Raw genomic sequence first — 27,796 nt, 5'->3', positions numbered from 1 at the left:
ATAAATCAAAAATATGGACTACAAATTTCACAAAGTCTAAAATATGCATCAAAAAGTCAACAAACCAAAAATAGGGACTACAAATTTCACTGAATCAAAAACAGGGACTACAAATTTCACTAAATCAAAATAGGGACTACACATTTCACTAAATCAAAAACAGGGACTACAAATTTCACTAAATCAAAAATAGGGACTAACAATTTCACTAAATCCAAAATAGGGACTAAAAATTTCACTGAATGAAAAATAGGGACTACAAATTTCACTCAATTAAAAATAGGGACTACAAATTTCACTAAATCAAAAATATGGACTACAAATTTCACTAAATCAAAAATATGTATCAAAAAATCAATAAATCAAAAATAGGGACTACACATTTCACCAAATCAAAAATAGGGACTACAAATTTCACTCAATCAAAAACAGACCTATGCATCAAATGAAATTTATAGTCCTTATTTTTGATTTATTGACTTTTTGATACATGCATATTTTTGCTTTTTGATACATATTGTGATTTAGTGAAATTTGTAGTCCCTATTTTTGATTTAAAGAAATTTGTAGTCCCTATTTTTGATTTAGTGAAATTTGTAGTCCCTATTTTTGATTTATTGATGCCTATTTTTGATTTTTTAAATTTGATCAAAAAGTCAATAGGGGACTACAAATTTCACTCAATCAAAAATAGGGACTACAAATTTCACTCAATCAAAAAGGGACTACAAATTTCACTCAATTAAAAATAGGGACTAAAAATTTCACTCAATTAAAAATAGGGACTACAAATTTCACTAAATCAAAAAATGGGACTACAAATTTCACTAAATCAAAAATAGGGACTACAAATTTCACTCAATCAAAAATAGACCTATGCATCAAATGAAATTTACAGTCCTTATTTTTGATTTATTGACTTTTTGATACATGCATATTTTTGCTTTTTGATACATATTGTGATTTAGTGAAATTTGTAGTCCCTATTTTTGATTTAATGAAATTTGTAGTCCCTATTTTTGATTTAGTGAAATTTGTAGTCCCTATTTTTGATTTGGTGAAATGTGTAGTCCCTATTTTTGATTGAGTGAACTTTGTAGTCCCTATTTTTGATTGAGTGAAATTTGTAGTCCCTATTTTTGATTTATTGACTTTTTAATGCATATTTTTGATTTAGTGAAATTTTTAGTCCCTATTTTTGATTGAGTGAAATTTGTAGTCCCTATTTTTAATTGAATGAAATTTGTAGTCCCTGTTTTTGATTTAGTGAAATTTGTAGTCCCTATTTTTGATTGAGTGAAATTTGTAGTTCCTATTTTTGATTTATTGACTTTTTAATAATGCATATTTTTGATTTAGTGAAATATTTAGGCCCTATTTTTGAAATAAAAATTTGATGAGGAATTCAATCATGCTATTAGTTTTAGTGCCACAAGTGGAGGAAAAAAGTTTTGATTGATAATGTCATAAAAATTGTAGAATTATTTTACAATTTTTTACCACCCTGTATGTTTAACGCAAGGTTACCTAACTCTTTCTTCCTATTAAATTTGCTTGAAGAACCCATACAATGTCTTTCTAAATCCATATTTATTTTGAGCTACAGAGCTTTCAGAAAAGGAAAATATGGGGTTCATCATGACAAGAAAGATGCTAATTTTGTTGTTGTTCCACCCTGTATATTTCTTACCCACCCTGTATTATGATGTTATACTTTGTTGATTTGGCATCTTTGTAATATAAGCTTTCCAGAAATATATACTTTTAATGGTCTAAAATTTATTCATGATAAGTTGTGTTTAAGTGAATCAAAATTGGTGATATTTTTGTCATTTTACATTATGTTACACAAATGATGACCAATTCACTCAATCAAAAATAGGGACTACAAATTTCACTCAATCAAAAACAGGGACTACAAATTTCACTCAATCAAAAACAGGGACTACAAATTTCACTCAATCAAAAATAGGGACTACAAATTTCACTGACTCAAAAATAGGGACTACAAATTTCACTCAATCAAAAATAGGGACTACAAATTTCACTCAATCAAAAACAGGGACTACAAATTTCACTCAATCAAAAATAGGGACTACAAATTTCACTGACTCAAAAATAGGGACTACAAATTTCACTCAATCAAAAATATGCATCAAAAAGTCTATAATTCAAAACTAGGGACTACAAATTTCACTCAATCAAAAATAGGGACTATAGGCCTACACATTTCACTGAATCAAAAATAGGGACTGCAAATTTCACTGAATCAAAAATATGGACTAAAACTTTCACTCAATTAAAAATAGGGACTACAAATTTCACTGAATCAAAATAGGGACTGCAAATTTCACTCAATTAAAAATAGGGACTGCAAATTTCACTGAATCAAAAATACGGACTACAAATTTCACTTAATCAAAACAGGGACTACAAATTTCACTAGGCCTATATCAAAATATGCATCAAAAAGTCAATAATTCAAAACTAGGGACTACAAATTTCACTATATCAAAAATATGCATCAAAAAGTCAATAATTCAAAACTAGGGACCACAAATTTCTCGATGAAAAATAAAACGTTTGACACGGGCGTTTGACAAACAGTTTGCTCCATAGGGCCTAAACATTTGACAAACGCTTTTTAAAACGTTAAACTGGTGTGTGGCTCCTTCCGTTTTTAAACCGTTTGATTATAAACGTTTGGTATTAAAACGTTTGGCAAAAACATGTGTAGGCCTACTGAAAGCTCAGAAGTAGGCTACATGTATCTCCAACAGTGAGAGCAGCTGACACCCCCATTTTGTCGACTGCTACATTGACCCCACCAGACGAAATGACCTCTCTGTAGTAACATCCGGGAGTTTCAAACAGTGTTTTCGAGTCAAAATGGCGGCAGCGTCCAATGCATCGGATTTATCCGATAGCGAACTTAGAGCTGAATTAAAACGGCTTGGTTTCAATGCTGGACCTGTCACAGGCAGTACTCGACCACTACTGATCAAGAAATTGTTGAAGTTACAAGGAGATGATAAACAATTGCCAAACCTTACGAAGAAATCCGTGCCATCGCGCAAGCTGTTGGGGTTCAGTTCGGACGAAAGCGATAGCGAACACAACGGGAGTCTTGCAAGGTCACGAAATCCAGCAACCAAAAATCTTCGTAGAAGAAGCACAAAAGCCGCTAGTAGAACTGCAGCTCTAGATTCACCCTCCACAAACAATAATGATGTGCCAAACTCAAATTCTGGTAAATTTAATGCTACGCCAAAGCCATCTCAAAGTTCTAGGGCAAGCTTGGGAAGGTCATCACTTCGAGGTGGCACTGTCAGCAGTCCCAAGTCCCGGGTCAACTCCCGGGCGAGAGCGAGTGATGGCTCGCGCTCAGCAGCCGCTGAGTTTTCCGACTCGGACGTTGATATTGACCAGCAGCCAAATGGCACAATGGGTGAAGATGAATTTCAGGCTGCTGATGTTGGAATCAACACCAGCAATAGGGTAAACAGTAGAGCATCATTAGGATTGGGCCGTCATAACAAATCAGGTAGAGCAAGTCTGAATTCAACATACGCTTTGCACGATGAAGATTTGAATGATGAAGCACCAGAAACACAATCTGTCAAACCATCTTATATTGTTAATAAAACTCCTAAAACCAGTACTCCACGCAGAACAAGGTCACGTCTTAGCGACCAAACATCCACAAAGAAAAGAAATAGCAGTACAGTTGTACCAGAGGACAGTCATGACAGTTTTGTAAATAGGAGGTATTATCCAAATGCCTCATTTACCAGCATGGGTGGGGGTGATGGCTCGAGGTCTAGCAAAGCTAGAAGTCCTCTGAGTGCCTATGAAGCAAATCACACTGGAGGAGGTTCTGTGAATCAGTATGGTGATGGACCTATAGGTGGTGACACTTTGTTAGAAAAAGAATTTGCCACAGAAGAGAAATTGGGCTCCACTTTGGGTTCCAAGTATGGCCACTCGTACATCCCAATGGTGCTCTTGATGTGTGCCTTCCTCTTCTTTGTTTCACTGGCTGTTATGTACTTCAGTGTAGGAGCTCTGGATAGAAGTGCTGATCTCAAAGGTAATGCCATAGCTTATCCTGCAGTCGAATAAATGGTTCCTACATATGTACATGTAGACATGTTGTGTATCATGAATGTAAATTAATGTCAATGTTATTGTTTACAATACTAGATGTCAAAAAACACAAATAAATAATGCGATTGTGCAAAAGTCCAAGCCATAATTTAGTTTTTGGATCGGATTTTTGCACAATTTGTAATTTTTTGTTAAAGCAAAAAATGCAATATCAAGGCAAATAAATAATGCGATTGTGCAAAAGTCCAAATCTTTTTAGTGTTCAGGTGCCAGGTGGACTTTTGCACAAGCATGTTATTTGTGGTCAAATTATTGCATTTTTGTATGCAGTATGTCCATCTGCAAATAAGAAATGGGTAATGAAAGTTGATGTTGTGTTTCCAGTCTATTTTTATTTTATTTTATTTTTCCAGCCTGTTTTGGGCCTTTTAATGTGCTTTTTCAGGCAGTTTTCAAAAAAGCAGTTTTTATGCCAAGGTTTCAGGAATATGATTTAATTTCCAATCAAATTGAATGAGAAAATTTAAACACTGTTTCCCTTTTTTACAAGGTCAGAATTTTGTTACTCGAGAACTCCAGCTTCGAATGTGCACACGATAGTTACACATTCGATGCAAGAGTGCGTTGCTATCGTTTTTCAGTCAGACAGCTCGGTGCAATTTTTTGCACCAGAAATTGTTTATTCTGTTAATGTTGAAATTGGATGAAAGTCATTTCGATGAGTCAACTGTATCTTTTGAGCAAGATTTGCCTATTTTGAGTGCAGTCTAAAATTTTGATGGTGTAATTTTAGCAACATTTTTGATGTGATTGCCTGTCGTGATTGGCGGTGTTAACTTCTGAACTTCCATTGCTTTACACGACGCCATGCTTCAGCTTAATCCGACTAGATTTTGAATGCAATGGTCTCTAGCCTAGAATGTGAAGCTATTGGTGAGCAAATTCATGGCTAGACTTCACGAAACAAGAATTTTGACCTGATCAATTATCACAACTTGAGATTCTTCAATTCTTGTACATGTATTTTGCAGAATTATAATGCATAGCAAAGTTGATTGCCATAAATTTTCAAAATACACAGTAATGAGTAAAATGTACAGGTTTTACCATACTTGGCAGTGGGGTTTGACTCCCACCCTTTTTATTTTACCCCCACCCTTTTTATTGAGGCACCCTTTATATTGAAAATTCCTGACCCCCACGCTTTATACTGAGGCACCCTTTACACTGAAAATTCCTGACCCCCACCACTTTTTGCTTTTTCCCCTATTTGTATACATTGATGAAGTCACAGGCAATTTGGTTCAAAGTAAATTAAGTACGCCGAAGTCTGCACCTATCATCACACAATAGCCTAGTGGATGTAAACATGCATCAAATGGAATTTTATCTTGCGATATGGTTTGCTGGCGTTTGGCACTTTTTGTGGTTTGGCACTTATTCTTGGAAACTAGGATGATTTTATCATTCAATGAAAATATATTGTAAGCTGGCACTCCCACCCTTTTTATTTTACTCCCACCCTTTATATCAATCCACCCTTTTTACCAACAAAGTTCAAACCCCCACCCTTTTAAGGATTTTCCAAATTTCCAAGTGGCACCCTTTAAAAAGGGTGCCCTGCCAACAGTGTTTACTAAAATCCAACATTTGATTCTTATAATTGCAAGAATTAGTTTATTTGTACACACTCCATATAATGCTGACCCTGTTTGTTGAACCACATCTCAACAGTGGTCGATTTACCTGGATTAGCAACGCAAAATGCTACTCACAATTCTACGAAAATCGATCACTGGCCACTGCATTTGTCTACAAACTTGCAAGAAGGAGAAAAAAACGCATCGATACAGTTATGGCGAATTCTGAAATTAGGAATGTTTTGGCGATGGTAAAAGGTATTTAAAAAAATCCACATTATGGTGAAAACAAACTGCTACTCACAATTTTGGAATTGCTATTCAAATCTGAAAGTGAGTAGCAGTTTTTGCAACACAAAAAAATAGATGAAAATCGAACACTGCATCTCAATGTTCAAGTGGCAGACCTTGTCTTTTGAGGCGAGTGAGAGTGATCACTCGCCATCACTCGCCTTTGAAGCTGAGGAGAGCTTTTTAACACTCACCTACATTTGGTGTAATACAAGTGATTAAAATCACTCGCCTACAGCTCACCTGAAAAGTTTTGAGGAGAGTGATTTGTCACTCGCCAGCAATTTTCAAAAGACAAGGCCTGAAGTGGCATACAATCATAGGTGACAGGTCTAAATTAGAACCATGGGCAACTTCTTGATGACACTTGGGAATAACCTGACCTCCTGATTTGCATGACGTGTGTGTAGTTGTCTTGAACGGTTCAACCAGGTAGAGTTTCATGACTATATACCATTTTTCACCCTGTGTGACGTCAGCGTGCATTTCATTGGCCGCAGCCTTGAACCGCCAGCGCTCGCCCAAAGCATTGGTGTACACACACACACGTTTAAAAACGCCGCATACATGTAGATGTGTGTAGCTGCTTCAACACTCAACAGGAACAAGCTGATGTCACTACCACATCACATCAGGGTGAAAAAGTGTGTAAGTTGCCAATAGTCGCAGTATACAAAATAAATAATATTGACTGCTATCATGCTATGAGGCAGGGGTAGCATTAATGCCCAAAAGTCGGGGTTGTTTTCCGTGTTTTCACTCCCGAGCTTGCTGAAAATCCCAATACATTACATGGAGTGAAAATTAAATCTCGGGGGTGTAAAATATTTTGCAGTGTAGTCAGGGGTAGACATGGTAGAAGTAAGGTCCAAAAGTAGAGGGTCAGAGTTCACCCTGAGCTTGCACATTCCCAATATATCATATGGAGGGTGAAAAATTAATATTTTTTAAATAACCCGATCGGGGGTTAACGCTACCCTGCTATGAGGGGCATGGTTAAAATTATAGGCCCAAGGTGATCTCAAAACCATGACTAAGCAGTGGCGTGCGCAAAGGGGGGGGGCAGGGGGCACAGGCCCCCCACGTTTGTTGGTCATTCGGGGGAAATGAGTCATGCGCCCGCACCTTACACTCCTAATCGAGACTTCATTCGGGGGAACTGAACAACCTGCCCCCCACTTTCAATATGCTGCACACGCCACTGTGACTAAGCCCCCAGATGAAGTCGAATTAGTCCTGGTTTTGAGATGACTGCAGGCCTATAATTTTAACCATGCCAGTGATGCCACAAATATATAGCAGTCAATGTTTTCAATATGTTTGTTTTATACAAAATGAGTCTTGTCATGTGATTAGTTAAAAGAATAGGCCTACATGTTAGGCTAGGCCAGGCTGCTTGCCTTTAGCTTCAGGCCCATTTTTGTCAAAGAGTATAGGCCCACATATATACATAGACCAAGGGGAAAGGCCTACATGTATGATATAATTGATATTGAACTAAACTGGGCTCAAAAAGAAACTTATAATTTTCACAAGATCATATCTTAAAATCCTGCCAATAAAAATAAACCAAAATTGCACAACGGATTACTTCAATACTCTACCGTACTCTAAACACTGATCATTAACCAAACAGTTGTCCAACTGACACAACAGCAAAATGCACTGACATGGAACAGCTTCCTGGACCACATTCACAGCCCAATAATTTGCACCCAACACAAGAAATCTTATCGATACTTCCAATTGTACCAACATGTCGGAAGTCTATGAATTTTCCGACTATCAATACTTTTGACAATCGATAACGGGCCTACAATGCATCTTTGATATCTTTTTTTGAATAATGGTGCACAAATTGTGAATTATTACGTTTTTGATCTCTAATGCGCGTAGTAATATCCTTTTACATATTTAAAACATACATTGATTTGTGCATTTGGGTATGAAAGTTACTTGGAGTTTATGACTCTATTTTGATCTCTAAAAAGTTGTCAATATAGTCCACTATTGCGACTCTTTGGTGTCGACTATCAGTAAAATCTAAATTTAACTTAAATGGCATAAAGAGAAAGACACAAGAAAATCCGATATACTTACAAATATTTTGGAATAAATTATTTGAATGTGTTTTAAAAAAAAGATCTGTTTTCAAATGTTGTATTTTTTAAGTGCAATTTGTCACAATTTTGTTGTTTTTAAAAAAATGACAGGTGATTTGTTCTCACCCATGGATTTCTAAACATCCTGTATCATTTTCAAGCATATGGTGCATGACACCATAGCCGTTTGAAAAAACCACCTTTAAAATCTAATACCAAAATGCAACTTGGGGAACAAATAAATTAAATATAGACCTGAAACTTTTCAGCTGTTTGGCCCATTTCAGCTTTTTTTGTTGGCTCTAATTTTGTAAACATGTTTTCTTTTATTTTCAGCCCAATTTGAGCTATTTTACCCATTTCACACTGTTTTCTGCTTTTTTTAGCATTTACAATTTTTGTTTCATGTCTGTAAATGAAAAGGCACATAATTGTTAGGCACTGGGCCTGGATACATTTATGTTACAATAATGTACATGTATAACACGCATACAAATGTACCGTACATATAAAGTATAACCCCACAATACTTTGTACTGTACATTGTACATGGTTCACCATAATATTTGATTGACAAATTGGTACATTAGAATTAGCTGCTTAGATAAATCCACAGATCCTAGACAATCTGATAGGGTATACTTGTTATTTTATACTACACTGTACATAATGGTCGTATCTTGTACATATGTATGTGGAAATCATGATATCACAGTGTATAACAAGCCAGACAGATTACGCAACAACTTAAGTTAACATTTGGACCTAGAGGATGTGGTTGTCTACATTGGTGTAGAATCGTTAATCAGCAGAAATGATCAATTTAACTAACATTAAATTGCTCAGTGTTTGTACAAGAATGATTGATTAGTGTTATCTATTCCTGTAATATGTATGTACAACTGCATCCAATTTAATCACTTTCCAATCCCCTACCCCTTTCCCCCACCTGCAACTCAACCATAAATATATTACCATTATATTTTGGGGATCCGGACATTTCATGAATACCTAATTATTTTGGACATCAAAATTTTGTGTTTGATATTGATAACTTGAATTTCAGTCATTTCACATCATTTCTTAATGTTATGGGACATAGTGTGGAAGAAAAAAACAGTATCGCAAGCCTGGAAAAATGAGTATTGCCTAGATAGTAGATCACAAGATCTTTCAATTTTGTCATTTTTCTTTATGTGGGGAAGCACAAATTTCCCTGCAAATTCAAAATCCCTGGAAGGAGCAAATCAGGTAGGCCCCCTACCCTTTAGATTATAAATTATATCCCACCCTTTTCACAATAATCGTCTTTTTAAAACAGAAACAAATTAATACCATACCTCTGCTTTATAATATTATTTTATTATTACCATTCAGAGAAATGTCGTAGATGATTACAAATTCAAGACTTTATGCTGGCATGAGCCGCATGAAAATTATGTATACTGTGCCAATAAAGTATCCTTACACTTGGAAAAATAATCACAATTCCAAAACTGAACAATATTGGCGTAAATTTTTCCAAGTGTAAGGATCAGTGTTCGAAATAAGCACTTATCCTCTTGTCCTCTTGTCCAAAAATCACTGGGGACAACCAAATTGAGCTATGTACTTATCCCCTGGACAACCACTATATTTTACCTCTAAAATATGACACATTTTGGGGACAACCAAAATGTTTTGAGGACAAGCAGAATTTATGCTTTAGTTGTCCTCGGGACAACCTCCATATTTTCCTTATTTCGGACACTGGTAAGGATACTTTATTGGTGCAGTATATTATTGATGTAGAAATGTACCAAACATTTTCAAATAAAAATTTTGTTCCTTCTGTGGAAATCGACCCTCCCAAGCTCCCATTATATTTCACTCTCACCCTTTTTATAATGCGACCCTTTTTAAGATCCCCACTCTTTTCACAATTTTCAGAATTTCAAAGGGCACCCTTTCTAATGCATGGGTTGCACACTATGGAATCATTATCCTGAATTCTCATTTTTCCCAGGCTTGCAGAAATTGACCAAATGGATAAAATTTTAAAAACATACATACTATGATGTAATTTTATCAGTTTCGCTGTCAAGCAAAACTGATAAAATTGCATCATAGTTTGCTTATTCCTGTCGAAAAAAGTCTCTGTTTTTCATGTTAATCATACATGTACACAATACTTTAATAAATGTCAAATTGTATCATGCATACTACCGTATGTACTATAAATATTGTTTTAAAAACTGATTGCATCGCAAGTTACAATTAAGCTTACTAGAACATACATTTTTTCTGTACATCTGCAGTCACTTCATTGTAGGGCTACATGTTGCCACTTCGGTTATTGCACATGGGGCTAAATGAATTGTTGAAGATGTTTTGAGGAAATATGGGCAATTCCAAGCATCATTCCGCAACACGAAGTATGCATATATGCAAATTAGCGGCGTTTGGAAAAGTTTCTCCTACATTAATCTTTCACTTGCCGTACCCAAAATAGTTTCCATAAAAATACTTAATTCACCTACCTAATTGGCTGCTGCATTGAAGAATTCATGTGCAAACTTCGCATTGCGGAATGATGTTGCTTCAACTTGCTTGGAATTCAGGGTTCGCAGGTTTTTGCCGCAAGTGGAATATTGGCAAAAACAGTTTTTGCTGGCAAAAACTAAAAAAAGCAAACGGCCCTAAAACTTCCAGGAAATTCCTATATTTACCACGAAGTAAAGACCAAGCCGTGCAGCTAACACGGAGTGCTTAGAGTTAAAGACCACGAGGAAGGACCGTGTGGACAAGTATCCGTGTTAAGTCATGACCTTGCACTACCTCCGTATTACGGTAACACGGAGGTAAGCTCCCGTGTGATCATGCCTATTGTTATTAGCTTTCTGTGTTACTTTATAATATGTGAGTGACTATGTGAGTTTTTGCAATTTTTGCCGGTTTAAACCAAGCAAAAACTGGCAAAAACAGGTTTTTGCCAGTTTTTGCCACCCTTGCTGGCAAAAACGGGTTTTTGCCGGCAAAAACCGAACCCTGTTGGAATTGCCCATAATGTGATTTTGTCTTTTGAGAAAGTAGGGGCAAAATGGTAATGAGTTACTGCATCTGACAGACAACATAACAGGTATATTTTTACCAGTTATACAAAAATACAGTAGATCCTATGTGGATTTGCATGTGTATTTTTGCATTAATTTCTTGCGGGACAGAATGTGGACTCAGTTGAGAGGTGGGCTTTGAAGCATGCATGTCCCTTCAGGAGTTAACATTTCAATCAGTCTCTTTATTTCTAGAGCTTCTCTATAATAAGTTATATCCTTTGACTGCTTTAAACTGTCACATACGATTTTACCAATTGTATTGTAAAATTGTATATAAATATATTTGTCTGTTGGTCATAGTTTACATATATGTGACATGATCAAGGGGAATGAGTCACATGTCGACCCTGGTCAAAAATGAGTTTTGCATATGTTTCTAAAAAGGATATTTAGAGTTTTCAGAAACTGACAAACCCCATGTTGATATGACTTTTTCTATGCATAGTTACGTATCAGTTTATCAATCATTGAAAACAGTATAAAAGAAAAGAATTTTAAAACTTTTTTTGCCAATATCTCAAAATCAGAATTAGTGACAAACGACTCATTTCTCTATCTATGTTCAGTCCATTTGCTTCAGTAAGAAAACCTGTGGACATTGATGTCTTGTCAGAAAGTGGGAAAATGCAAAAAAGTGAAGACCATGCATGAGTCATTGAAGTCAAAACTTTAAAGTTAAAAGAAAGTGTATTTTCATTGAAAATTTGCACATTTTTTTAATTGATTAAAACAAGATAAGTTAGATCACATAAAATGGAAATATTGTTCATTAATTTGAATGAACAACAAGCAATCTCAAAGTTTGTAATGTAAACCACTGCTGTTTTTGTAAAAAACAACTTTTCTTTATGTGTGCATGTTTGGTGCATTGCTGTTTATAGCAAGTGATAGATGGACACATTGGACGGACAACCTAAATGCCTGACTTTGCTTCAAATACAGGAACTATTTGTCTGTAGAAGCAGTTTAGTTTTGATAAATAAAGGTGCACCATACTAGTATTTAACAAATTGTTTTTCAGAAATGCTATACAATGATTGAATTTTAAGTACAAGACTGACTGTTGCACAGCTTTCTGCATGAATTTTGTATAAAAGTTCTACAAAAATACGAAAGTGTGGCCACTGGTGAATTTCAAATGTTGTAAACATTCATTGGCGTAAATGGGTTTTAATATACCCCCCCCCTCTTTTCCATGTTACAATACAATGGATGTTTAGGATTCCTGTCACATTTATATTTCAAATCACACTCCATCACTGTTACAGAGTGTAAATAATCATATGCATCATTATTATTTACATAATGTACGAGGGGGTATCCAAAAGTTTTTGAAATCACCCAGAAGTTAAAGAGCTATACAATGTAGCAATAAAATTGTGTAATCACTGGTCCTTTTGTACATTTTATGGTCCAAAAATGGTCTCATAAGTATGTTTACTTTCTTTAAAGGGGGCGCTAGATGGGCAGTAGGTGCATAACCTTTTCATGATCAGATCCTCCACTTTCTTGAGTTTCTTCACTGTGGCCGCATCATCCGTAAGTGATGCCTTTTTTAAAAAGCAACAGTGCCATATGATGGGCAATCATCACCATAGATGGCTTTCATTCCATCATAGATTTTCTGAGCATTGTAGGCCTAACCCTTCAAATGTAGGAACTTAATCACGCTGTGTGCCTCAATTTCCACCATTTTGCAGGTTATGCGCCTACTGCCCATCTAGCGCCACCTGTAAAGAAAGTAAACATACTTATAAGACCATTTATGGACCATAATGTACATAAGGACCAGTAATCTACACTGACAAAATTTCATCGATATAGCTCCTTCACTTCTGGGTGATTTCAAAAACTTTTGGATACCCTCTTGTACATGTACAAGTACATACATTGTTTTACAGATGGAAGTTTCTACATGGAATTCGAAGAAGTAGAAAATACTAGAAAGTTCTAAAATTCTATTAATCAATAGATTGATAATTAACCAGACAGTATGTTGTTTTATTTCATTATCTCCATACAGATGAAAGATATTTACTGTGCTCATCTGCTAATCCAGATAAGGTAAGAAATCTATTTCAGGTATCACAAATGGTGAGTTCTATGCATGTTTGTCTTATTCTCTTTGCATGTTTGATATGTATGCTGATTACTGGACTTAGTATACATGTATTTCCAGGACATGGTATTATAGTACAGTGATTTTACAGGTCATTCTCCAAAATTTAGCAATTGATCTGAATGATCGGTATTTAAATAAGGTTGAAAAAAAATGTTAGTACTTACGATTACGAGATTTGTTTATCAATGACCATTTGACAAAAAAGGTAATAGGACAGATGAATCATTGAATTGCTGAATACATGTAAGTATCTTTTATTATCATCAGACCTTTATTAGAGAAAAAATAATTTTGTAATTTAGGTTTGTTTTGAGGGTTTTTCCTGAGATTACCTGGGAATATTAAAAAATTGATGTCAAAATGTGACTTGCATTGCATGATTTGTTTAGACCCGTAATATCTGTTTGCACATGTATGTATCTTCGTCTTTGTCTCACGTCTCAATCTCTACTGTGGTCTTTGTTTGCGTCACTCTGCTAGTCTCACTTTCACTAGATATGCCCCCTTTTTTTGTCTCGTACATCTCTTCCTGACTCCCTCATGTCCTGTAAAGCTGTTTCTCACCTCGGTGTTACCACAGCTTTCTTTTGAAATTTTTATTGATCCTTTTAATGCAGCTTGGGTTGTACAACCTTTATCAAACTGATTGGTACCCATCAGTTTTCAAATTTAGTTGACAAGATTGCCTCCTTCATAATGCAATATTTAAGCTGTGATAGTTTTATGACTTCCTTGCATAATGTTGTATTTGGATGTGACAGTCATTTCCATAATCACTGGAAATTTAATAAATAAGGTGAACTAATCATTTTGGTTGTCAGATATTGTAGACTGTAGGTTCAGAACTTAAAGTGTGTGACAGAGATTTACCATATATTCTTGATTTTTTGCATAAAACAGCAAGCTCATATTGATAAATAATCAAGATAGCTCATAGTTTTACATTGCACAATTAGCCCACTCTAAAATAAGTATTTATGCTCAACTGTACATGCATGTACATTATATGTAGAGCATGGTTTCCAATTTGACAGCCTTGCACAAGCAAGAATATATATGAAAGTAAGACAATTCTATTGATTTAACTTCCATGTTAAATGAGAGATTTGTCATTGTTATTTATTGCTTTCAGTATTACTGTTTGCACAATCTATACTTAGCACATGGAGGACTCATTGCTTTGATCATCTCATGTTTTAAAGTTTTGAGAAAATTGCATTTAAAGAATACATGTAATGTATTTCGTCAAATAGTAGCCCCCCCTGAAATAAACGCCCCACCACTTTTTTTTTTTCAACCAAGATGTTTCAAAAATACCGTTATTTCCATGCTATCTTGTGTAGTAACTAGTAAGCTTACCAAGTTGCCAACATGGTCGATAATAGCGTCACTTTTTGGCGAAAATCTGGATTGGAAACCCGGAAGTGAACCAGAAGTCAGTGTTTCTAGTTCATAGTTCGTCATTTTAGCGTGAGTTTTAAGTTTACCTAATGATTTTAATGGGAATTATCGTTCTAAAATTGACCTTGAATAAATGCCCCCCCTTGGGAAAATGTAACGCCTTTGAGGCGTTTATTTGATGAAATACGGTAGTTAGGTTAAATTATGTTTCACTGGACCGAGGCTTTATTGGTGTTTGAAATGAGTATAAAACTGTATTGCATAGGAAAGCCCATTTTTTTTTTTTAATGTTGGTACCAGAATCTCATTTCCACCAAACATGGAGATGAGGCTTGTGTTATGCTGATCCCACAGAATTAAAACCAGAGAACCAGGACTCGACCGCCATCTTGATACAGGCATGGAGCAAATATTGGGGGTATTCACTTTTCCTCGGAATGCCCTCGAGGCATTCGTTGTCATGCAAACGCGACATGGATGATGGGCGCATTTGAGAGACGCACTTGATGCGACCTGCACACGAGTACCAAGATGCTTCAGATGAGACGCAGAATTGTTTTCGTTCGTCTCCAAGCACCGTCGGCAAGGACCCGAATACCCCAGTTTTCTCCCCATAGCTGACGGTAGCGATTGTACATGGCGGTATAGGGAGTCACGGTTCTCCTTCTCTAATTCTGTGGCTGATCCTCTCATGTGCCATGTATGCTTCTTTCAAACTACCAATATCTTAGTTTGAGTTTTTCTGGTTGGGCAATTCAAGTCACTGCATGTGTAATGTGTCTCTGATCTCGACGCAGTATTGTTTTTCCCCTTCTTTCTCCTCACTTTGTTGTGATTTTCATATAGCAAGCATATCACCATATGGAATACACTTTTGAGGGAAATCAAAATGGGTTGTGTGTTCCTACACTTTGTACACATACAATTTTTTTCACATTACTTGCAGGTGTTATGTTTGGTGTGTTCAATGTTTGTGACATATATCATGATATCATGTTGTACTTGACTGTTTTTCTGTGTGTCTATTATGATAAAATGGTGCATGTTATAAGAGATTCCCTGATGACTAGGTCTAGACAGGACATGGGATGAAGTAGCATGTAGGTAAACTCTACCGCAGCTTGCATCAGATTTAGAAAACGGGGAAAAAGTTCCATGTAACTTTGTCGACCCCACCTATAAGGAGGAAAGTCAGTTGCGCTGATAAAGAAGTTACTTTGCACTGCTAGTATTAAAAGACATCATCAATTTCTTTAACTTAGCAGCACTACAGCTGCAGCAGAAAATCCAAAATAATAATTTCAGAAACTTTGTACTTTTGTGTTTTTTCTTTCCCTTCAACAGTGTCTCAGAGCAGGTGACGTTACATATGCCAATTCAGTGAAAATAGTGGAAGTCCTGTATGCAAAATTGTCTGAGATAGCAGGTAAGATGTCATGTGGTATGTTAAATGGATGATTTTAAATTTTGTTTGTGCTGGGTTTCATTTCTGAAGCCTGTTCTGAAGAACGCATATTTGAAAGATCATTTTCTTACTTAACGACTTACTTAGCGACTTACTTAGCGACTTACTTAGCGACTTACTTAACGACTATCAGTAAAAAAAAATCAATAAATTTATATACACAAGGTAAATAACATGGTATTACAGTACAATTTTTAATTCTTCTGAGTTCTGGGTATGTGCTGGTAAGCATTGATAACGTAGAAGAGGTGAAATATCTACTCTTTGACCAATTGATCAGTCAATCGCCATGAATGTTGTATGTTGATCATTTCTATGTCTATACCTGTATACGCTAGATGCACAGCACATAACTCTTAAGAATTGAAAAATAGTATCTACAACTACAACCAGGAAGATCTCTTGTTATCATGAAGTTTCTGGTTGAACAAAAAAATTAAACTGAACTCCCTGATCCCTAAAAGTTACAAGTGCACACCCCCCCCCCCCCAACACACACACAAATAAATAACTTCTAACTTCTGGTTTTTGCATCATCAAAATTAGAGCAGAAAAGAAAACTTCTCTAAGTTTGTTTTGAACTTGTTCCTTCCTTATAGGGTAATGTGGCCTCCCTTTTTATCCTTTATTATTTTCAGATTTATAAATATATGTAAACAGTATGAGAAGGGATCAAAATTCGGGTAAGGGTCTCATTAAACTGTATTGCATCTTACGGTTACTGGAAGTACTCTGAAACTGAGTATGTCAATAGGTGGTATGAAACATTGTGTCCCTTATGTACTGCCCTCAGTCATTGATTACATGCACTGGTAGATTGGGTCTTAGTGTCAAATCCTGTGATAAACCAAGCTGCTAATCAGCTATATCATTAAAACATGAATGACTTGAACTCTAAGACTAAGTGACCCACTTCTGTATACTCATGCCTATAATTATAGCCAAGACTGCTGCTAAACAGACCCCCCCTTCTCTTTCGCCTCCAAATGTATCCAATTACATGTATTACAAGGAGTGTACTGACATAAGTGACTGCTGGACCTTCGTGCACCGTAAAAGGAATCGGATGTTATGAATTTAGCAAGAGAAATGGTGCAATAATAAACCTCATTGGTTAGTCACAAATTTTAGGGGAAACCTGGTTTTACAATCCAAAATTACCCTAGTTTAGTAATGTTTCCTGTAACTTGGCATTTTTTACGGAGGGAGGGAAATAGGATCCCAGGGGAACCCGCAGGTCACGGTAGTAAATGTGTCTTAACTAAAGTGGATTAACGAGCAGATTTGGTTGGACTTGCTTTAACCCGTACATACTTTTATTTAGTCTATGTGGAAGTCCATTGTTTTTAATAAATGCCACAGTTTGAGAAGTACCAGGGGATAGGTACTTCACAGAAAATACTTTTTTGTTGTAATGTAAAAAAGGCTATTTGCAGGTGAACATGACATCTAATTAGGAAAGTGACTTAATTATGTTGTACATAGTGATTGACAGCACTATTTCATATAAGGATAAGAAAGTTAGATGATAGCTTGATTATTAGGATTAAACCAGAGTATTATATTTAGTGCTGATGTAATAGTGTTTTGTGTCATCTTGATAACATGTGTCAAATTAATATTTAGAGACATAAAACATTTCACTCCACAGAATTAAATTTCTGAACTTTGGTGTTTCACAAAAATTATGGAGCTCGTTTCTATGAAACTTTGACATTTGGAGAGATGATATGCTTTCCAAAATAGAAGTATTTAATAGGAAACTGGGGGAAATAATAATTATTATGATTGAATTGGATAATTGTGCCTATTTTCATAGTCTTTGCAACCTTTTGTGGCCCATATTCCATGCACAGCATTTTATCTGTGTAACCTGAAATTCTGAAAATCATGAAAACTTATTTAGCTCAACAACCAAAGCAAGTATTAAAATACAGTATCAGAAAAGATATGTTCTAAGGTTGCACCAGAGAGACAAGACAGGCAGACACCCCCACCCCACCCCACAAATACATGTACTTTAGAGTTTCCAAAGACCTATTTTATGCTTGCAGTACATGTACATCTTACAAGTTGTTCGGTTTGAACATGCTACATGGTTACATACGTACGTACATGAACGTCATATTGTGCTGTAAACATGGTTAGGCATTTTCCAAACATACCAAACTGTAAAAATGGTAAGTAAAACATGAAGTGGATTTTATGTGTGTTTACACTGTGAAAAGTTGCAATATAATGTGACATTGAATTCATTTCTAATGAATAACTATGACCAATTATGGCTTTGCTTGTTTACAGTGATGCAGAAATTAAATTGCTTACAACTCCATCTAATTCAAATCCAACTCAGTGTAAACATGGTATGGAGTAAAATATAGTGCACTTTGTTATAGGGGACATGCTCCTTGTAGCAAGCAGGATACTCTCATTTCACTGTTAATCTAAAAGAAACTACTTGTGATCTGATGAGGAAGTATGTTAACTACATCTTAAGTCTCTGGATTAACTATATAGGTCCAAACAGAAGTACACTTTAGTGCACGCAACCAAAGTGTTTTCACTTTTACCTACCAACCCATGGGATGTTGTTGTCAGTGTTTATGATTAAATATCAAACTTGGGCTAAATTGAAAAATTGTGATGTTTTGAAGAAATATGACTAGGTTTTCTCGCAGGAAACAAAACACTTGTTTCCCAGTTTCCTAGCAAGAAATTCAAACCAACATACTACATGTAGATGTCAATTAAAAACAGTTTTGACAAAAACTGGGGGTTTTGATTTAAAACGGGAAGATGTTGCATAGTTAGATCAGACCCTACCCAGTGTGGTTGGCTGCCTGTTCATTTTATAAACTGTGTCACTACATGTAGTGCCATGATCAGGCATGTAGTGTGAAATTGATATCTAAAAAAATGAGTAGCAAAAAAAATAAATAATTACATAAGCAATGGACAGAACTAAAATTACAATATTCATGCGAGTATGCTCCCTTCATGGCAATCATTGCAATAAAACTTGATTTTAGAAAGCCACTCTTTTGACATGTTTGGATCAGAGTAAATAACTTCTTAGAAAAAAAAAAAACATGTTTGTTTCCTTGTAGCAGGTCAAAAAAGTCAAATGCGAAATGCGTTTTTAAAAAAAAAAAAATTTTTATAATCCATGTCTTCAAATGAAAAAAAAAAACCTTTTTTGCTGCAAATTGGAATGGAAATTTACAGTGGGTCTCTCCGACACAAAAAAAATCATATTTCTTCATATTCAAGAATATTTATGATCCCCTTTCAACCTGCAGATTAAAAAAGTATTAAAAAAATGTGTGATGTTTTCTCCAGTAGTTTTTCACTAAGCTCGTTTGTTGTGTGATGTGTAAATGTTTACTCCAGTAGTGTTATATATTTTTTTTTTGCGATTTTTTTTTCCATTCAAATGTGCAAAAAAGCCGTCAAAAACGAAATGCGCGCTACAGGAAACAAACTTGTTTGTTTTTTTGGCCTTGTGTTCATATTGCTAGATTTGTGTCAAACTTCATACTTGCAGACATTCACATGAAAAGAAAAGGGGTTTATCCTTAGTGTAAGAGAGCAAATAGGAGTTAGGGTTAGGAATTAATAGGGTAATGGTTAGGGTAGGGTTAGGATTAGAGTTGGAATTTGTTTATTATTCTATTACACAAAGGATACACCAGAAAAGGCATGTCAGGAGTTACGCAGCTTAGCCATTGGTTTGGTTTGTTAATTAAGCAAATGACATGATTCAAATCTAGAGCCAATCCGGACCAACATCAGCGAGAAAGTGAAAGAATGCCAATGTTGGGTGTGGGCAATACACTGCGCACCCTCTACTTACCTCCCACGACCTGATCTATGCACAAAACGAAGTTTGGGACCACAAGAAACCCCTGTACCACAGAAAAGGTTTTGGCACCCCGAAGAACGGGATGACAACGCCCAGGTGTTGGTGTCGCCTAACACTAACGAGATATCGCCCTCACCAATTCGCTTTCTTACGACCAACAAGGACGTGTTTACGAAGAAGAGCTCCAATTTCTGTTGAGAAATATCGTAGCAGCGTGAGGCTTATTTCCGAGTAACGGTTACGCAAGTATCAGTAATCACTTCGGTGATATTTTCTGTAACTTTAGCAAGATTTTTTTCCATTTGTGATGTTTTTTCTTGCTAGTTTCTCGTAGTCTCTGTGGCGAAGTGAGACCGCCCAAGTAAAATATTCATAGGTTTTCACTGCTCCCCCTGGTAATTCCACTGGGAGGTCGCCGGATTTTTCTTGGCGATCTCCCTTCTGTCCCGCTACTTTGGCTTTCGTAGTCGGTGTTTTGATTCATTTTTCCTCGCACATGTGGTAAGCTTAAAATTCGCGGTTTTTTCGCTTAATAGTGCGGGGCCTATGTCAAAACTGTTCCCATGCGCACCTCTCAGTAGTAGGGGCTCTCGGGTTCATTTTTTTGGATTCCGTGCGCTTTTTCTTGTTTTGGGTTCTCTGGCGGTAGAGGAGGGGTTCTCCCTTGGGGAGTCTGTGACCCCTTACAGGTTGACACTCTGCTTATCCCCCTCCTCTTACGCCGGGGTCCCTCCCTCCAGTCCTTCGGAGACGAGAGGGAGTTTACATGTTTTCTTACCCTTTCTCCATTACAGGTAGTTATCAAAATGTCTAAAGAGAGTACTCCCTCCAAGGCGTTGGGGACCAGAAGCAAACCTCGGCAGTGTGTTGCGTGCAAGGCATTCCTTGGGAAAGACGATGCGCATGAGGCATGCCTGCTTTGTAGGTCGTGCTCACCGGACCAACCGTGCACCATTGACCGTGACTGGTCCAAGGAGGCCTGGGCTAGGTCCCTGGCCCATAAGGTGAAACTACAGAAGTCTCACCAACGTAAGGTGGAGGGGCTTAGGGACAGGAACCGCAACGCCGTTCTTCTTCGCAGAGGAGTCGCCTGGCTCGGGCGAAGAAAGTGTCCCTAGCCCCCGCCAGCCAGGGAGTTTGTCCTCCGTCCCCTGGGTCCTCTAGCTCCAGGAGACCAGGTATGAGAGAGTCAATCTCTATCTGTCCCTCGGTCGGGCAGCCCCTGCCTTTTTGGCTCCGCCGCCCTTATGCTAGGAGGCTCGTGCCCTCACGGCGGCTCCCTGAGCGCTACGGCGTCCGGGTCGAAAGTGCCGTAGGTGGGTATGCGGCCCCGCATCCTCTGAGCAATGGGCTGGCTCGCGCCGAGCGGCCACTCTCGACGGCACCAGTTGCGGTCGGGTTGAGTGCCCCGGGCGTAGGCGCTGCTCAGGCGTCCTCCCGTGCAGCGGTCGACCTCAATGGTTCCACGGCTCGACTGGCCGGAAGGCCTCCCGTCCGTCCAGGACGGTAGAGCGACTTCGACGGCAGCCATGGTCCACCGGTCAACCGCCGATCCCTTACGCCGCCCCTGGCCAGAGCGTGTTTCGAGATCCTCCTCTGCCCTAGCTGCTCCCTCGATGGTTGAGCATCCGAGATCCCAGAGCAGTCAATGCTCGGCATCTCAGGCTGAGGCACTGTCAACGCTCCTCTCATCACTTTCGGACCCGTCGGCGTTAGACCGCATGAACCAACTCATTGGTTTGTTAGGCAAAGATCCCGGTCAGGGGCCCTCGGCGGTAACCCGACCAGTGGGTCCAGGTTTGCCTTCAACAGGTCCGGATCCGCAGTCCGATGCGATTAGCATAGAGGCTAGCTATGATGAGCTTTCAGATGGCTCTCAGAGTCAGACGGAGGTAGAGTCTTTTCGGGATTTTTCGACTCCCCAGGGCTGACAGAGAGGGCTCTGATATCCCCGATGGGGCTCATCGCGACCCGGTCAGTCATTCAGCGCCTTTCTCGGTCTCCCTCGGAGCTTCCCAACAACCCTCTTCGGTCGGTATTCCCTTGCAGAGCCAAGCACTTTGGCCAGACACGTTCACCGTGGCCGACCAACAGGGTCGATCCTACTCTCTCTCGCGTTTGGTCCCAGGCCCCTCGTCGCTTCCTCCGCCAGTGAGTATGACCCAGTCCTTCCTTCCGTCAGGCTCACAGGCTCAGATTCCACACCTTCCCCGAGCTTAGCTGGCTCGGCGTTCGCTGCAGAAACTCAAGGTTTCTCCTTACATTCGACCGCAGAGCGGTCGGGCCGCCTCGGTCCAGAGCGTGGCCCCAATCAGGAGCGTTCTCGGTGGGGAGGGGCTCCTCAGCCCGACCCGGCTCCACCTGGACGGTACCAGTGGAGTTATGATCAGTGTCGAGGCTGGGGGGACCCTTATTCATTCCCAGCACCGACTCAAGGCTCCGAGGAGGACCAGTTGCGGAGAGGCTCCTTACTCCCTAAGGTCTCGGCTCCTTTTTTCGCAGAGCCGTCCCCATCGGACGCTAAGATGAGACTGGAGTTCGAGACACCTCCGCACCTGGCCTGCGACTTAGGATATGCGGCCAAGCCAGCTACGCCCCCCCAGTCCCTGCCCTTCATCCCCTTATCGCGTGACATCAAGGCACTCACCACGGCCGACAGGATAAGGGTGAGGTAGACCGCCTCCCGTGGCTGGCACGGGCGTTCCCCCCACGCTACAGAGGATGTGGCGTTCTTAGAAACCCCCTCTGTCCGGAGGCGGCCTATCGCCAGATGGAGCGGGATAAGGGGACCAAGTGTCGCCTGGAGAGCTCCCTCCCTCAGGAGTTGAGGGAGCCCCAGGCAGGCTGGACCAAAGGCGCCCCACAAGGTGCCTCCCTGGGATAAAGCCCGGGATGAGGAGCTACGGTCCCTGGAGTCTCTCGCCAGAGACGGGCTCCGCATTTCCAATGTCCAACAGCTCGTCAGCGCTCATCTGGCACGGAGCTTGCTGGACAAGGAAAGGTCCTTGTCTCCTGAGGCGACACTGAGGGCGGTACATGTGCTGGCTGACCTCAATCATCTCTCAGCGGAGCATTTTGCTCGGATTTCAACTCGGTCTGTCCTGGCGCGCCGAGCCTTGGTCGCCCAGGCGCTCAACTTCTCGGACAAAAGAGAGTTGAGGTCTGCTCCGTTTGGTACTGATCTATTCGGGGGGCCTTTCCCAGGCTGACCGAAGATGAACGTACCAGACGGAAGGCGGCTAAGGAGGCCAGCGAAGCGAAGGCACCGGGCGCAGCAGCCCGCGAGCGGCGTCGCACCAAAGGTCAGACAGCCAACCCGACCTATATCCAGGTGCCCCAGCAGCAGCAGCTGGTTGCTCAGCAATTTCAGCAGCAGCAGCAGCAGTATCCTTCCCTCTTGCAACCGTTATTTCCGCCAGCCACCCATGCCCCCTCTGGCCCCGCGAGGTGCAAGAGGCGGCAGGCGGAATCACAACCGCAATCGCAGTCGCAAGGGAGGGCGAGGCAAGAGTGACGGTGCCGGTCAGTAACGACCCGTCCGCCCGCCTATGGCGGACGCGGTCGGGACGCCGTTCTGACTCCTTCCGGGACCCGACCGCCCGCTCCCAGTGGGCGGTCGTCTCCTGGCATTTGCCAGGGCTTGGCGGGGGGTGCCCTCAGACCGATGGGTCCTAAAGACAGTGTCTCTACGCTACCAGATCGAGTTCACCTCCCGCCCTCCTCGGTTCCGGGGGGTTCGAGTCACCCCGTCACCGCTGGATCCCTTACAGAGGGAGGCCTTGGTGGGGAGATCGAAGCTCTCCTAACAAAGAGAGCCATCACACCTCTCCCCAGGGCCTTCCAGACAGGCCATTACTCCACGCTTCTTCCTTACCACAAAGAAATCCGGGAGTGGCGCCCAATCCTCAACTTGAAGCCCCTGAATGCCTACATCAAGGCCCCACGCTTCCGGATGGAGACGCTGCGGGCGGTGTTATCTGTCCTTCAGCCAGGCTGGTGGGGAGTCACCCTAGATCTGAAAGATGCATACCTCCACGTGCCAATCTGCGAGTCAGACCAGAAATGGCTTCGCTTCGTGTTCGACGGTACCGCCTTTCAGTTCCGGGTCCTCCCGCTTGGCCTCTCCACGGCCCCCCGGACATTCACTCGACTGGTCAAGTCGGTGGCAGAGTTTCTCCGGAGGAAGGGGATCACGGTCTTCGCCTACCTAGACGACTGGTTGTTGGTAGCCCCTCTCCGCAGTGTCTGCGCCCAGGATGTTCAGGGGTGTGCAGGCTGGTAGAGTCCCTGGGGTTTATCATAAACCACCAGACGTCTTTTCTCTCCCCATCTCAGTCGCCTCAGTTCCTAGGGGCGACTATAGACTTCGCCAGGGGCCGGGTTTCTCCTATAGACTCGAGGATCGCCGACGCTCGGCTCTGCGCTCTGCAGATCAGGCAGGCAGCATCGGTCCAGGCTCGGTCGTGGCTTCGCCTTCTAGGGCTGATGGCCAGCCTCATAGATCTGGTTCCAGGCTGCCGGCTACGCACGAGGAAGATACAGTTGTACTTCCTCGGACGGTATCGAGCGTGGCGCCATCCTTTGAGCCTCAGGATTCTGGTCCCTCGGCATCTCCTCCCTGCCTCTCCTGGTGGATAGGTCAGCCGAGTGTTCAGATAGGCGCCCATTCCCAAACCCCGCCCTTCCCACGCCCTTACCACGGATGCATCCAAGTCAGGGTGGGGAGCCCACTTTCAGAGCGTTAGGCTCTCCGGGCGTTGGTCGAGAACTCAAGCTCGGAGACACATCAATCTCCTCGAGCTGTGGGCCATTTTCCTCGCCCGCCGCCAGTTGGGTCTACGGATTCACGGCCTGTTCATCCTGGTCAGATGCGACAGCATGACAGTTGTGTCCTACATCAACAGGGAGGGGGGCACCAGAAGTCCCAGCCTTTGCAAGGAGACGGTGTCCCTCCTCCTGTGGTGTCTACAGAGGGATATTACCCTCCGTCCGGAGCATCTGGCCGGGGGAGACAACACCCTGGCCGACTCACTGTCCCGAGGGGGGCTTCAGTCATCCACGCGCCCGGCCCAGAGGGGAGCGGCAGTAGAGTGGCGGCTTCATCCAGCAGTCTGCCGCTCCATCTTCCAGAGGTTAGATCGCCTGCATGTCGACCTGTTCGGCCTCATCGGAACCACCAACTTCCGACCTACTTCTCCTGGGGCCAAGACCCCAGGCGATAGGCAGAGACGCCATGCGGGAGAGCTGGGAGGCGATTCGGCCACGCCTTCCCTCCCATTGCTCTGATCACTGGGTGCTGGAGAAGGTAGCCCGCCTCCAGGCTGTATTCTCCTTCTAGTCGCCTCCTCTCTGGCCCAAGCAGTGGTGGTTCCCCCGCCTCCTGGACCTCCTAGTGGGGGAGCCAGTCAGCCTTCCTCGCCGTGGGGATCTTCTGTCCGTTCCGTCACGCCAGCAGGTTCAGATGGGGGGGATCAACAACCTCCATCTGACTGTTTACGATTTCCGCCAGTCCTACCAGGCGGCGGGATTTCTGAGTCGGCTGCCGCCTGCAAAGGCAAGGCGACAGTCGACTCGACAGACTTTGACGATTCATGACTTCGCCGGTTCTACAGGTGGTGTGCCGGTCGAGAAATCGACCCCATTTTGCCCCCTGTAGGCGAAGTCGCGGACTTCCTTACAGAAGTTTTCCACGGCGGCTGTATGCCCTCGGACTGCCCAAGCGCACAGGACGGCCATAGCAGCGTCCATCATGGCTTTGGGGAGGCATGACTGTCTCCTCTAGTCCAGCCCTCCTCTCCGCCTCATTAAGGGCATGTTCTCGGAGAGGCCCCCAGTCCGCTCCCTGGTTCCGGAGTGGGACCTCCCGTTGGTGTTGCGATATCTAGCCAATCCTTCGAGCCCATGGAGGACCTCTCGCTGCAGGACCTGACACTAAAGACAGTGTTCTTAGTGGCAGTGGCCTGCGGTCGGCGTTGTTCTGATATTCATGCTCTGTCGATCGACGAGCACCATTTACGCTTTACCAACCGGGGTTTCTCCATCCTGCCTAGGACCGGTTTCTTGGCCAAGAACCAGACCATGTCATTTACTCCTTCCCCGGTGTTCCTCCCTGATCTGGTCCTGGTCGCAGGACAGGCGGAGAAACCGTCATGTCCCGTTAGGGCCCTTAGATCGCATTTCTAAAGCGCACTCGAGAAGATCAGGGGGACATCAGGCAGCTTTTTATTACATCGGCCAGGCCATTTAGGCCGGCCGCTAGGAGCACTATCAGCCACTGGGTTGCCTCCGTCATCCGCTATGCCCACCAAAAACATCACGAACGGATGACGGGTCCTCAGACACAGTCACAGTCACAGGTCAGGTGTCACGACATTCGAGCCCAAGCAGCATCTTGGGCTTTCCACTCTGGGGTGTCCCTGAGGGAGGTGCTCGACGCAGCAGGCTGGAAGAGCCCCACCACCTTCCAGTCGACCTACCTCAAGGACGCCCCGCAAAGTCATTCAGCTGTAGGTACTTCAGCACTGCTTGCAGGCCGCCAGGATCGGATCGAGGACGTTAGGTGAGTCTTGGGTTGGGTGGTTTTTGTTGTGGTTGAGCGGAGTTTGCACTGTGTGCCCTCCTTACCTCTCACGACTTTCTTCCACCTCCTTGCTCTCAGTGGTATTCTGTGCATAGATCAGGTCGTGGGAGGTAAGTAGAGGGTGCGCAGTGTATTCCCTCTCAGAAGTGAGAGGACATACACAAGCGCATACGATACTTACCTCCCACGACCTGAGCCCTTCCCGCTTTTATGCTTCCACCCTCAAGAAAGTCATACGCTCACACGAGAGGTCGCAAGAAACGTGTGTTGGTGAGGGCGATATCTCGTTAGTGTTGGGCGACACCAACACCTGGGCGCTTGTCATCCCCTGCTTCTTCCGGGGTGCCAAAACCTTTTCTGTGGTACAGGGGTTTCTTGTGGTCCCAAACTTCGCTTTGTGCATAGATCAGGTCGTGGGAGGTAAGTATCGTATGCTAGGTATGTCCCTCTCACTTCTGAGAGGGGAATCTTGGAAGAGGACTTTTGAATTTATAGGTACACATGGGGATTTATCATTGTCAAGTTGGGTAGTTATTTATGTGTTTTTGTCTGTTTTTTTTAAATCTTAGACTTTATTGGATTGGATTGTGTAACTTATTGTGTTCAAATTACTGTGTTTATAGAAGCTTTGTTTGCGTTTGGAAGTGTCAAACTTAGGCACTACCACATTCAGGAAGGAACTCAGTCAGGGGTATGCATGCAACCTGTTAACTCTTCAAAATCATTATAATATTTTATTCTAGCGGCATGATGTAATAGCCAATGACAATCCCTTTTTTCCAATTACATATGCGACTTATGCGTCCCGCAGTCCCCTTTAATGGGTGTATTTTCATTGCATGGCAAGCCAGTGTTAGGTTTGTAAAATTTAACCAAATATGAAAACAACACATAAACAAATTCAAATCCATACCAGGGAATGCTTTAAAATTGATGGATACTGCAGTTCTATTTATCTAAAATGTACATTGTATGTATTATCAGAAGCATGTAAAATATTGTAAAGGCACAAAATAATATTCATATATCTTATGGGACAGATACTAAGGGCACGCAAGTCAATTTTGTAAATGCAGTGGAACTTATATTTAGGTAAGCACTAGTAATTTTGTACATAGACAATGTTTTGTA

The 27,796-nt window shown here is 41.4% G+C and overlaps 1 protein-coding gene across 1 annotated transcript in view; it reads left to right on the top strand.

Moving 5' to 3' along the window:
* Positions 1-2,881: 2,881 nt before the first annotated feature.
* LOC140148386 (inner nuclear membrane protein Man1-like) overlaps positions 2,882-27,796 on the top strand; it is a 90,350-nt gene continuing 65,435 nt past the window's right edge. Inside the window, exons 1-3 of the mRNA XM_072170314.1 lie at positions 2,882-4,090; positions 13,259-13,299; positions 16,103-16,184. Of these exons, the coding sequence (XP_072026415.1) occupies positions 2,890-4,090; positions 13,259-13,299; positions 16,103-16,184 (1,324 nt within the window). The 5' untranslated portion in view covers positions 2,882-2,889. The remainder of the gene's footprint in view (positions 4,091-13,258; positions 13,300-16,102; positions 16,185-27,796) is intronic.

Source organism: Amphiura filiformis, chromosome 3, assembly GCF_039555335.1.
Source record: "Amphiura filiformis chromosome 3, Afil_fr2py, whole genome shotgun sequence".
In the NCBI taxonomy this organism is placed as follows: domain Eukaryota; kingdom Metazoa; phylum Echinodermata; class Ophiuroidea; order Amphilepidida; family Amphiuridae; genus Amphiura; species Amphiura filiformis.
Note: the sequence above shows the minus strand (reverse complement) of the source record. Positions and strands in the feature narration are given on the sequence as shown.